Source organism: Sinocyclocheilus rhinocerous, unplaced genomic scaffold (genome assembly GCF_001515625.1).
Source record: "Sinocyclocheilus rhinocerous isolate Xijiao unplaced genomic scaffold, SAMN03320098_v1.1 scaffold1283, whole genome shotgun sequence".
Lineage (NCBI taxonomy): Eukaryota > Metazoa > Chordata > Actinopteri > Cypriniformes > Cyprinidae > Sinocyclocheilus > Sinocyclocheilus rhinocerous.
Window position 1 is genome coordinate 387,657 of NW_015642522.1, and position 12,911 is coordinate 400,567.

The 12,911-nt window shown below is 34.9% G+C and overlaps 1 protein-coding gene across 1 annotated transcript in view; it reads right to left on the reverse strand.

Moving 5' to 3' along the window:
• Positions 1 to 252: 252 nt before the first annotated feature.
• The window catches only part of insrb (insulin receptor b), an 84,667-nt gene continuing 72,008 nt past the window's right edge, over positions 253 to 12,911 (reverse strand). The window contains exons 8-19 of the mRNA XM_016572948.1: positions 11,569 to 11,842; positions 8,835 to 9,132; positions 8,605 to 8,753; positions 8,081 to 8,237; positions 7,911 to 8,004; positions 7,763 to 7,830; positions 7,324 to 7,553; positions 7,135 to 7,245; positions 6,722 to 6,881; positions 6,508 to 6,637; positions 6,026 to 6,160; positions 253 to 4,990 (exon numbers count right to left, since the gene is read on the reverse strand). Of these exons, the coding sequence (XP_016428434.1) occupies positions 4,636 to 4,990; positions 6,026 to 6,160; positions 6,508 to 6,637; positions 6,722 to 6,881; positions 7,135 to 7,245; positions 7,324 to 7,553; positions 7,763 to 7,830; positions 7,911 to 8,004; positions 8,081 to 8,237; positions 8,605 to 8,753; positions 8,835 to 9,132; positions 11,569 to 11,842 (2,161 nt within the window). The 3' untranslated portion in view covers positions 253 to 4,635. The remainder of the gene's footprint in view (positions 4,991 to 6,025; positions 6,161 to 6,507; positions 6,638 to 6,721; positions 6,882 to 7,134; positions 7,246 to 7,323; positions 7,554 to 7,762; positions 7,831 to 7,910; positions 8,005 to 8,080; positions 8,238 to 8,604; positions 8,754 to 8,834; positions 9,133 to 11,568; positions 11,843 to 12,911) is intronic.

A 12,911-nucleotide genomic window follows, 5' to 3' on the forward strand; every position in this document is an offset into this window, starting at 1 on the left:
TATATATATATATATATATATATATAAAATACAATTCCGATTTGTTTTTCTCAGAATTGTGAGTTTATATCTGAGAATCTCAGAAATGCGAGAACAAAACTTACAATTACATTTTTGTTTTTCATTCTCGTGGCGGAAACAAGCTTCCATAGTAACCTGTTTGTGTAAGTTCTCAATCATTTCAGATGTCGACTACACCTTTATTTTTGCGTGATTGTAGCTTATAATAAAGTCTGCAGTGGTCTTTTCCAGTTTTTCACATTGAAAAACAATTGTTTATTCAAACGGTCACCTTCATGAACGTAGAGGAATTGTCCGTATTGTACAAAGAAAAGGGTAACAATTTACAAATACAAAATGCTGACAAAGGATATGCACTCATTTCTTGGATGGCAAACAAGTAGTTGTACATGAAAAAAAAAGAAAAGAAAATCAAACAACAATGCAATGTCATACAAAGAACATCATTGTAGGCCAAACCTCTGAACGGTTCGTCATCCGATCAGTTTGTGGAGTAAAATCGATGTCCTTTATATCTCTGAATCACAGTGTAATGCCATGAACAAAAGACATCACCATTTTATCGAAAAGAAATCTATATACATTGATAATGTTAATTCCGTAATGCACACGAATAGTAAAAGTTTACAGTCAAAAAAAGTAAAATCTGCCCTCATATTTTGACTAAAAAAATAGAAATTAATATCTCTAAGTGTAGCCTAATACTTTTCCCTTTTAAAAACAATAAAATGCCTTGCGCTCGACCTGTTCTGCTTTTCTAGCTTGCTGTAGAAAACCGCATTAGGGTTTTTGTTACTAGGTTATTTAAGGTCATTTATCAAAATTATATTCTTTCAATTTAGACTTTTACACTGGGAGCTGCCAAAGTTGTTGTTTTGGGTAACAGTGCGTCGTACGACGTTGGGTGGTTTGTCAAGCCACAAAGCAAGCCTTAGCATATCCAAGTTCAGCTTAATTAAAAATAAAAATAAAAGAATATCATTCACATATACCAATACAGTAAAACCGAGCCAAGCATTGAGCCAAAGATGTGCTAACCTGTCCAGAAATCTGTACAATAGGCTCCAGTATTTTGAGGATGTTGGGTGAAAAACAATCCGGTCCAGGGAGTTTGTTGGCCAGGTTTGGCTTGGAGGATACTTAGGTTTGTGCAAGGCACTATGGATCAACCAGGGGGCGCTCAATTTATTCCCCGAAACACATTTGAGAGGCAACGAAAGATGCGAAATGCTTTAGAGATGCACGACTGGCATCCAAAAGCATCGTTTTTGCAGTTTTCCATCCGTTTTTCTCGTACGATTAAGCTAGCCGTGGATAAAATTGACGCTCCTCCGATAAACAAAACCCAACGCTCACATCTCCCTGAGGAAAATAAAACGTTTCTATGGCACATAGGATTGTCCGCGAGAGTATTTATGAACGCATGTGTAAGGAGAGGCAAGTGAAGTCCGTGTTTACTATAAACTATGGCATTGATAGAAATTTTCACAGTAGAAAACACATGGAACAAAAAAAAAAGACATTGACAATCACATTTGGTGCAAACAAACCAAAAAAAAACCAGTGAACAAGTTTTTGTATGTGAAACTACTTAACTCGGGGCATCAGAAAGTTTGTTCGGTAAGATACTGCAGTGAGCGAAGAAGAGCTGTTTCACCTAGTGAATCACAAATGGGTGTACGCTCACTGTAACTACATAACGTTAGCCCCCCCCCAAAAAAAAATCGCAAAATGTTTTGTGACCGTTTTTGCGCATAGAACTGTGATTCAGTAGTCTCTCAGGAAGTGACTTGAAAGGTTAAATTGAGCTTAAATCACAGAAAACATACATACTAAAATGTTTCCGAATTAACAAGTGGCTTTACGAAAAATATCGTATTATTCAAATAAGTGCTTCATGTAATAGACAAAGAAATAAAACTCTATAATACCTCATTCAGATTAGCAGAGCCAAACAATGTACCGTAAATTAAAAAACAGTTTTTCCGCACACCTAAGGTTGTACCTTAGTGATACTCTTTTTCGTACACTTTTTCATTTGGATAAACTTTCGTTTTATCTAATTTTTCACAACTAAACTGCTCTGCGTAATTCAAACGACTCGAAAGAAAGACATCGCCTGTTAAAGTGAATCTTTGGGTTCTAAGCTTTCTCCAAAATCAAATAAAGGAGAGCAAGGGAAGTGATCCGTAATCATAATTGCTTGAGAGAGAAACAAAGGCTAGTGGCCGAATTTGGGATTGTGGACATGGTTTTTGCTGCCCCAAAACAAGCCTGTTAAAGAAATTCAAACAACTAAAGAGAGATGCACTTGGCTCTAAAACATTTCTAACAACATACTGAGGTAGACTGTGTCCAAACAACCAACAGAAAGACATTAGCGCTAATAAACCATGCAACTGCGTTCGTGACCTCGCCAACTGTTACTCTCTTTAAACAAAAAATAAACAACTAAACGACTAGTTTTACCAGCCTTAGAGTATTGTAATAAAAGCTAACAGGGATTTACATAATTATGAGGATTATAAAATAAATAAAATATCAATATTTGCCTTTTCAAAGATATGTAATCTTGTTATTTAGGGGGAAAAAATCTGCTCACTGCTACAGAAAAAAAAAAGAAAAAGATTTTCTTTGTAATAGTGTAAGAAAAGCTACAAGCAAGTTTGATTTCTTTGATTCTGCTATGTACATTTAAAATTAAGCCAATGGGACCAAGAAAGGGAACATTTATGTTAAAAGGCTACGGTAAGGTGAGAGCCAGGTGAGAAAAAAAGAAAAAAAACATGAAATGGCAAACACGCTTACTAAAGCTTACGTGTGAATTTTAGCCTCGTTCTGTCGTTTCCCTCCCAAACTACCCACAAATAAATATACATACACACAAATATGCACGCACACACAGGAAATGTGCACATTTTTGATGATGACAAGTAAGATCCAGTAAAAGCGCCATCTCTCTTGCCTCTGGCGATCGGAGAAGGCACAAAGTTGAGGAATTGAGCATCTGCCTACCAAAGCTGTCTGCGTTTTATCTTTAAAGGATTATTTGGGAAAAAGCGGCATCATTCTGACAGAGAAGGAAGTTTACTTTCCCTGTGGTCTTCTAAGACTTCCCTTTCTCAGAACTAGAGCGTAAACGTCTTTATTATGCGAAGCTGTGCGAGAACTACACTCACTTTTGATACTTTAACAGGTACCGGAGCCTGATCGTGGATAAATTACAGGAATGTTTTAATGATCCAATTTAAATATTACCAGGTCGAATATTTCTGCTGTCGAAAAACGAACAACCTAGAATCCCTCGGTAAAGCATATCTTTCACAGTAACATCCTAAATCCACCAGAAAAATCAGGTAAATAGTAAATCGAGTCAAAAACAACCTCTCATATCCCACAGAAAAAAAACAAAAAACACTCCGAAACATTCCCAAAATATTCTCCACAACAGCTTTTGGAATCCCAAAGATGTCACAGAGGAACATCCTACAAAATCCAATTTATGACAGAAAATTTGAATGTTTATTCCCTTGAATTGAGCAATCAAATATTTGTATTTTTAAATAATAATAACAATAATATTTAATTATTATTATTATTATTCCGAAATGAAATCAGTTGAATTTAGGCCAAACCAACAACGCTCCCCACTGTATGCTGGAACATCACTGAGTCAACTTGCATGTTAATTAATGAGAGTTTTTTTTTTGGGTTGGACATAAAAAAACAGCTCATAAAAAGAGACAGTTGCAAAAAATATTGTTTAAGCAAAGCTGATGAAGACATTAGAAAAAGACATTAGAATTATGTACAAAAGTTCAAATGTTGTGAATAGTATATTTAAAATACTGATACCAATCAATATTTATATATATAAAAAATCAAATACCCACTATATATCAGAGCAGCAGCTATTGGTCAGTCTGAGGAACTCTTTTGTCCAATTCATAACTGTTAAATATCCTTCAGCCGGTAAAAAGGACACAGGAGTAAAAAAATAAAGCAAATAAATTAAACCTCATTCACCAGAACACCGTGTGAATATCATCTATGTGAATTCAGGAATTCTCCAGGACAAAATAAAAGTCAATCCTCTACAAAACAAAAGTTTGTTCTAAAAGAATATAAGCCATCCCATAGTTCCACACTGTAAAGTCATTGTTCTAAAGAAATTAACACAAGCATTGATAGACACTTCTCTTTTTATAGGCCACTTAATAAAAGGCCACTATCTTAAAAGATTTCCACTTTTTAAAAAAATAGAGAAAGAGACAGGAAATAAGCATCCAAGGGAGAAGGAAGTGGACTTTGAGGTGACGTAGCCGAAGCAGCTTTTCTGGTTGATTTAGTCATGTTCACAGTTTGCTTTTCCCCACCGCCCAACCAAACTGTCTTGGAAACTTGGCAAAAGTGTAAAAGTGTCAAAAAGCAAATGGTGCGTCGGATGATGGGCGAAATAACGTCCGTTTTCGTTGTAACCATACTAGTGTCGTTGTAACAACAACAGCAACAAAAAAGACCTGAGATCTGTATCTTTAAGGGCCTCTGCAAAAATAACACAATTAAAAACTTTTCTTTAAAAAAAAAAACGAAGAGAAAAAGCCGAAGCAAACGTTAGGACGGACTAGATCTGGGTAGAGACAGAATTCGGCCGTTTTTCTTTCCACCGTTCATATGCGTATAGGGCATGTGCTCCTCGTAATTGCCCCGTAGGCCCACCGAGGGGCCGTTGTCTCTACTGAGGCTCTCCTCGCGTTGGGAATAGGATGAGGGGTCCAGTGGTATGCTCTCCATGTTCTCGAAGTCCATGTCGAAGTCCTCGCTCTCAGGAGGTTTGTTCTCCTCGCTGTAGAAGAAGGAGACCTCTTGGAAAGTAGGATGCAGGTCCTCCTTGATCATCTCGATGATCTCGAGGAAGGTGGGCCGCATCTTCGGGTTGTACTGCCAACACATCTGCATGAGGTTGTGCCTGAGAGAAGAGTTAGAGCGAGAGAAGACAATCTTAAACCACATAAACCTCATTCTCCATGTGTCTCCATGATGGGTACAGAAACAAGAATGTATTTTTTTTTCATTTGTCAGATTGTTACATTTAATCAATAAGTTCAATTAGAACAATACGATAAGAAGCTGCATCTTAAGTGGCATTTAGATGTATTTACAGCCCAGAGGTGTCTTGAAAGTGAGTGACATACTCGATATTGTCAGATACAATATTATCATAGAAGACAGATATAGTACAATATCATACATACTTGGATTTTTGAATTCTAGAAAAATATCTACGTGGCTTGTTTTCTGCTGAAAGATCAGATTATATTTCATTTTGGATAGGGATATACCAAAAAAAAAAAAAAAGAAATCGTTGACTGAAACAACGCCGAAAAACGAAATCATGAACAGCATAAGTTCAAATACCCAGTAACCCAAATTGAATTAATGAAACTTTTGTTTTTTTCAGCTAAATGAAACCTTCAATTTCTGTTTTTCAGTAAAAAGAATAAAAAATATATGCACTTGTTTTGGATACTGGATGCCAACAAGGAACGTCAACAGCAAAACTTACTTAGTCAACCAAGAAAGGACTGACATGCTTTCTTGCTGAAAAGATCAGGATACATTGCGTTTTCAATTGTGATGCACTAAATTTCAGAAACCAGAAATATTTGGTTGAAAAAGCAAAAAAGAATGTCATTTTCACTTTCAGCCAAAATGGCTTTGGAGACTGAAATCATTAACTAAAATAATGCTGAATAACTTTACTACTTCTGGTTTATCATCTAAGAACACAAAATACTAGATAGCATGTTTTCAATTAACTAAATTTACTTTTTTTTTTTTTTACCTAAATAACCTAAATTCACTAAATTAGGATACTGGAAGCCAAAAATGGACATCAACAGGTTTCTTAACTTGCTAAGCCATTCAAACTTACTCGGTCAACCAGCTACAAATGATGGTCTAATATGGTCTTAGCAAGGTTTATCTCTACATCGGTACTTACATTCTCTCTGGACAGTTCTCCGGTCTGTCCAGGTAGCCTCCGTCCATGACAAACTTGAGCACTTGCTCGTTGGACAGTCCCTGGTAAGGCTGCTCGGCAAGTGTGCTGATCTCCCATAATACCACTCCGAAAGACCTAAGAGTCAACAGAATTTTTATTACAGCACTGCCAGCTCATTATGCTGGGTGTGTATTTATTTTGGTGGACCCTCTGTCTTGTAACCCAAGAATGTCCAATCCTGCTCTTAGAGCGCCAATGTCAACCAGCTTCAACACACTTGCTTGGAAGTTTATAGTAATCCTGAAGACCTTGATTAGCTGGTTCAGGTGTGTTTAAGCAAGATAATGGCCCTCCAAGAACAGGATTGGACACCCAAAAGGACTAGCAAAGCACTTCTTGACTAGCTTCTTATAGGGGATCTGAATGTTCTTCTAGACACCTGGTTAGCAAAAAATTACAAAGAAACCCCAAAATATACCCACCAGCAGTCTGAGTGAGCGGTGAAAACGCCATCTTTTAGGGACTCTGGCGCCATCCATCTGACAGGCAATAAGCCCTTTCCACCCTTGCGATAGTAATCAGTCTCGTAGATGTCTCGTGTCATACCAAAATCTGAAACAAAAAAACGAAATCAAGATTTTTCGTCCTTCGAATCCTGAGTTTCACACTAAATATGCTTGATTCTGGTCTTCTTACCTCCAATTTTCACAGTGAGATCTTCAGCCACCATGCAGTTTCTGGCAGCGAGGTCTCTGTGGACGAACTTCTTAGCGTTGAGGTACGCCATGCCATCTGCTATCTCAGCTGCCATTTGGATCATCTCCTTCAGGGTTGGCGGTGGACGACCTGGGTTATTCTGTTAAAAAAAAAAAAAAATTAAATCAATGGTCACAGCTACAGGCTACTGTTAGCTATTGATTGTGATGTTTCATAGACCCATACAGCCCTTGAAGATAAAGGAAAACTGGATTATTTAGCATCAAATGACAGCATTTGGCCCATTTTACTGTTACAGCATCCTCAAGTGAGGTACAATGAAATTGGGGGCTCGTCCGGGATACAATGATTGGGAATAGGGTTCATTCTACATCAGGAATATGAAGACTTACCTCAGAATCAGGTCTCAGGCTACGCAGGTAGCTTTTCAGATCTCCGTGTGTCATCAGTTCCATGACGACCAATGTCGGTTGCCCCTTAGATACCACACCGAGTAAGCGGACCTAGGCGAACACGTTGAACATTTAGACAAGGTTGTTTTTGCCTTGATTATTTTGGTTCTCCAGGTTATCCACACTCACCACGTGATGGCAGCTAAAGGCTTTCATGACCGAAGCCTCGTTGAGGAACTCAATCCTCTCGCGCAGGCTCGTCGACTCGTTGACGGTTTTAACGGCCACTCGCATCTCCGGTTCGCCCTTCACGATGTCTTTAGCGATGCCTTCGTACACCATTCCAAACGATCCCTGACCGAGCTCTCTCAGAACACTGATCTTCTCCCGAGGCACCTCCCATTCGTCTGGGATGTACACTACAAATACACAAATTCAATAATTATAATTTATTTTTTACCTTTCAACAAAAAAAAAAAAGCAAATCGAAAGCTATAAAATAAAACAAAAGGGGTAAATATTAGCTAAAATAAGCACAAGGGTATTGACAATAACACACAATCTTCACAATCGTTCACAATCTTTCATTATCAATTTAATGAAGTGGATTACATCTATAATATCTTACCATCATTTGCACTTATATATTCTGGGTTCGAGGACGCAATCAGTGGACCAGTCGGTCCTTCAGTTTGTCTGAGGGAAAATATATTTATAAATGAGAGCATGGTCTAGATGATAAATAAGGACTTTATTTAAGAGTGTCTAACACATACTTCTTCCTAAGGACAATGAAGACTGTACTGGCCAGGAACAGCAGTACAATGAAGCAGATAAGCGGGCCGATGATGACTTTCATGTTCATATCCACTGAAAAACATGCATATTAGAGACCATAGTGGCCAAAATAACAGTAAAAAAAAGTAATAAATACAGTGAAGCTTACTGTCTTGAACAAAGAAGTATGCAGGCTCCGTCCAGGAGCCGTTGCTGGCCAGCGAAGTGGCACGTATTCTCACACTGTAATTCCCAGGATGCCCTACTCGTAATCGATAGCCGTAAATTTTTTCATAAGCGATTCTGGACACACAGATTTGATCCTCCTGAGGAAAAAATAAAGAAAAATATATACACCTTCTTGAACAAATGCATTTTAAAAATATATAATTGTATAATATTTTAAATACAAATACTTTAAAATGCATACATATTTAAATACATTAAGTACTAAATATATTTTAAGTTTTTAAATACCTAAAAATATTTATTTTCCAAAAATATAAATGACTAAATATTTAATTATTGTATACGTTTTGGTCTATTTTTTAATATCTAAAAATATAAATGTTTAAATAAAGAAAGATATTTATTCAACAATATATAGATAAAATACAGAAAAATTATAATATAAAAGATAAAATATACACATATTAATATGTGCAAATTTCTTAGAATTAATTGAACACCTACATCGTTATCTGACATTCTCATGTATTTGACTTCATACAGTATGATCATGCCATTGGGTGCTTTCGGCTCCTGCCATTTGATGTAGACAAATTCCGGTTCATCGGGAAAAAATTCGTGAGTCACTTGCCCAACGATCTTGTCAGCTTTTACTAAGAACACAAACGGAAGATGACACATTAGAACATGAATCCAAACCAAAACAACAGAAAAGAGTGGCCCGGCGGTCTTACGTTCAGGCAGGGTGCGGGCGTTGACGTATGTCGGCATGCTGCAGCGGTTCGGATCCGTGGGATGGTTGCAGGCCTGGATCTCGATCTGGTAGCTGGTGAAGTGGACCAGGTTGGAGATGACCATGAACTCTTTGGAGTTGGTTTTGAATACCATCTTCTGTCTCTCGTCCTTCTCTGGGTTTGACGTGGTGGAAAAGTTGGGCAGGCTGGATAATGTGCTTGCAAAATTAGGCAAAGAAGCATTGGCCACGCCAACTGAGCGCCGCCGTCGGTGGGGTCTGCGGGTTAACAGTGAAGACTACGTTTCAGTCGTAGCCATTGGACCAAAATAAACACCCAATGATTTTAGTTCTAATGCCACATAAAGAAGAGCAGATAAATGTAAGTAATGCTTTATTTATAACTTCTGCCAGAGAATAATGGGAAATGTTTAGCAACGATGTCTGTCTTTGATAAGTAGTAGTAAGAAATATATGCATTAATATTCATTTCATTGCAAGATTTATTTATTTTTTCTCTGCTAAAATAAAAAAAAATTGATGTAAACGTTATATTTGCATTCAAGTTTTTTTTTTTGATGATTTCTTTGAGTAACTGCATAAAGATGGCAAATTTTATTTCCAAGATTGTGAGTGTGTGTGTGTGTGTGTGTGTGTATATATATATATTTTTTTATACAACAGTTCGTTCTGGTTCTCAAATCTGATTGGTTGAGAACTGTGAGATATTGTACTGGTATCGCTACAGGAACGCCCTTTCACAATTTTGTATCTATCCGCTTGTTCTAGCCGGGTCTATGTTTTTTTTTTAAATTATTCACTGAGCTAATCGTAGAGTACGTTAGTTAATATAAGAAGAAACGACTAGCTTCGCGGTCTCTCTCTCATTCAGATGCACATCTTGCCGCATTGTTTCTCTCTTATAACCTCATTATTTCTCACTAATAACCTAACTGAAGCAGCACATGCCCTTGATACGAATTCTAAAAGTGACGTATGTTTAACTGTCAACTTGAGCTTTGAATCCGTGGCGGAAGGAAGTAGTTCCGCACAAAAGAGGGTTCAGCGATACCAGCTCTATATCAGCTGCTGTGATTGCCTCTGGCCTAATCACAGCCATGCTGATATAGAGCCGGTATCGCTCGAGTACTCGAGTGATATTGCTCATATATATAATTTTAATAATTAATAACATTCCAAGTTTTTTGTTTTTATATTTTGATGTAAAACTGAAGCATGTAAAAATTCTTCTGTCTAATGTGAATATATTATTTGTATTTTATTTCCAAGATTATATATTTATATTTTAAAGTAAAATTAGAGACTATAAAACATTAATTAAAAAATCATGTAAATGTGTTATACATTTGATTCCAGTGCTTTGAAAATTGTTGTCATCTGACTGTCTTTGATTAATTGGATAAAGATGCCGCATTTTCTTTCCAGAATTTCGATTTCATTTATACTTAACTTTTTCATTTACTATAATACATAAGTATAAAATACAATATAAATAAAAACTAGTACCAAACCAAATAAAATAAACAATCTTGGACTGATTAAGCTGCAGTGTGGCCGATGCAAAGCAATTAACCTATTAACCAGAAGATGGCGCTATAGACCCTTGATGTTCAACAGCTCAGAACCCATTTAATATTAGAGCGATCTATTGACTGGAGATATACATTTAACTAATCCAATTGAAATAAAAACTAAACTGAAATAAATTAAACCTAAATAGTAATATTACAAAAAATGATAAAAACGACACAAGGACATAAAATTATTAAAAATGTAGCTAAAATGAACTGAAATGAAAATAATAAAATAAAATATAGCTGCAAGCAGCGATGGCGGTCCCAAGCCGTCAGTGCAAAATTATATGTATAATTAATGTTTTATATATATATATATATATATATATGAATAAAATATGTATGCATGTATGTAAATATAATAATATATTTATTTATTAAAAATGTAAAAAAAAAAATTTTACTATATAAAATTCACTATTTTATAAACAAAATGCTAATTTACATTACAATTACAAAACACAAAACAATTATATGTATATAATTAATGTGTAATGCATATATTTTTTATGTATATGTATATATTATATATTTAGTTTTATTATAATTGCATAATTTACTATTTTATAAATAAATGTACATGAAAATATAATACAATTATACATAGAAAAGTAATATGTGCTTTTATGCATATAAATATATATATATATACATTTTATGCATGTATATCTATACTATTTATATTATAAAATTTACAATAAATTCTATTATAATTGTAATACAATTATAGCCATTATATTTTATTGAAAAAATATGTGTGTATAAAATTAACAAGCTTTTTTCCCCCAAACCTGTATTATACGTTTGATCGTATAATATACACACCACCAAATATACATTTACAGTTTTTGAGGCGAGAATGTAGCTGTTTAAACTTCAAATATGCAGTTTATTTTAAATTATTCTAAAATTTGGTTTGACGACAGAGAAATGTTATTTTTTCCCATACAATGGAAGCCAATAGGGACCATCAACTGTTTGGTGACCAACATTCTTCAAAATATCTTCTTTTGTGTTCAACAAAATCAAGAAACTCATACTGGTATGGAACAATATGAAGAGTACATGATGATATGACTTTTATTTTTAGGTAAACTGTCCCTTTAAGAACCAAATAATGAAAAAAAGCTTCTGCTGTACGTTTCTGAACGGCTGTGACTTACGGGTGGCGTTGGTGCGGACGTAGATGATCTCGCTCTTGGCCCCGCGGACGAGGTGATCGTCAGAGGCGGCGAGTTGGGTTTTGACCATGATGGCGTACTGGGTCCAGGGCTTCAGAGGCATGATGAGGAGACCCGGCTCGCTCTGGCCTTTGCCCTCGGAGCCGCGTTCAGGAGGCTCCACGTCTGCGATCGCCCAGCTGTTAGAGCCGCAGGCATCCTGCCCGTCGTATTCAGTCACGTTCTTATAAGGACTGAACAGGAAGAGACAATGTTACACAGTACTTCAATGCTTTCATAGATGATCTCATTCACACACGTAGGTTTTTAACTGTTTTAACTTATTTAAATGTTACAGCAGATTAGCAATATATTAAAAAGCTGATAAAAATGAAAACAATTAACAATTAATTTATTATTAATTAATTATACTATACAGACATATATACACATTTATACACACACACACACACACACACATATATATATATATATATACATATACATATACATGAGAAGTGTTAGAAATGATAAAATTCAACATTTTATGTGATTTTATTTATTACATTTATTATGTTTATTAATTAATTGTTCAGGTTGTAAATGACATTCTTTCAATGTTTGAAACAATTATTATAATATATATTTGATAGTTTTACTAACCAATCATAATTATGATCAAAACACAGTGTTTTAATTATTTCAAGTTTAACATAATTGCAAAAATGACTAGGATATGGAACAAGTTGAACTTGAACTAATTCTAATTAAATATAATAATTAGTGCTGTCAAACGATTAATCGCATAAAAAATAAAAGTTTTTGTTTACATAATATATGTGTGTATACTGTGTATATTTATTATGTATATATAAAGACACACAGATACAGTATATATTTTGAAAATATGTACATGTATTTACATGTTTATGTTTATATTCATAACATTTATATTATAAATAAATATATTTAATATATAAACATAACATATTTTTCTGAAATATATACATGCATGTGTGAGTATTTATATATACATAATAAATATAAACAGCATACATATATCATGTAAACAAAAACTTTTATTTTGGATGCGATTAATCGCGATTAATCGTTTGACAGCACTAGTAATAATATATAATCGACTTTTACGATGATACTATTTAAAATTTTTAATGCTCTCTACTTTAAAGCAGTTTTAAAAAGACGTAAAAAAGGGTAGGAAATAGAAAAAGTTTTATTAATGAATTATATATAAGTATTTTACGGCTTTTAAGTTCTAAATAATTAAAAAAATAAAAACAAGCAAGACAGAACAATATAATA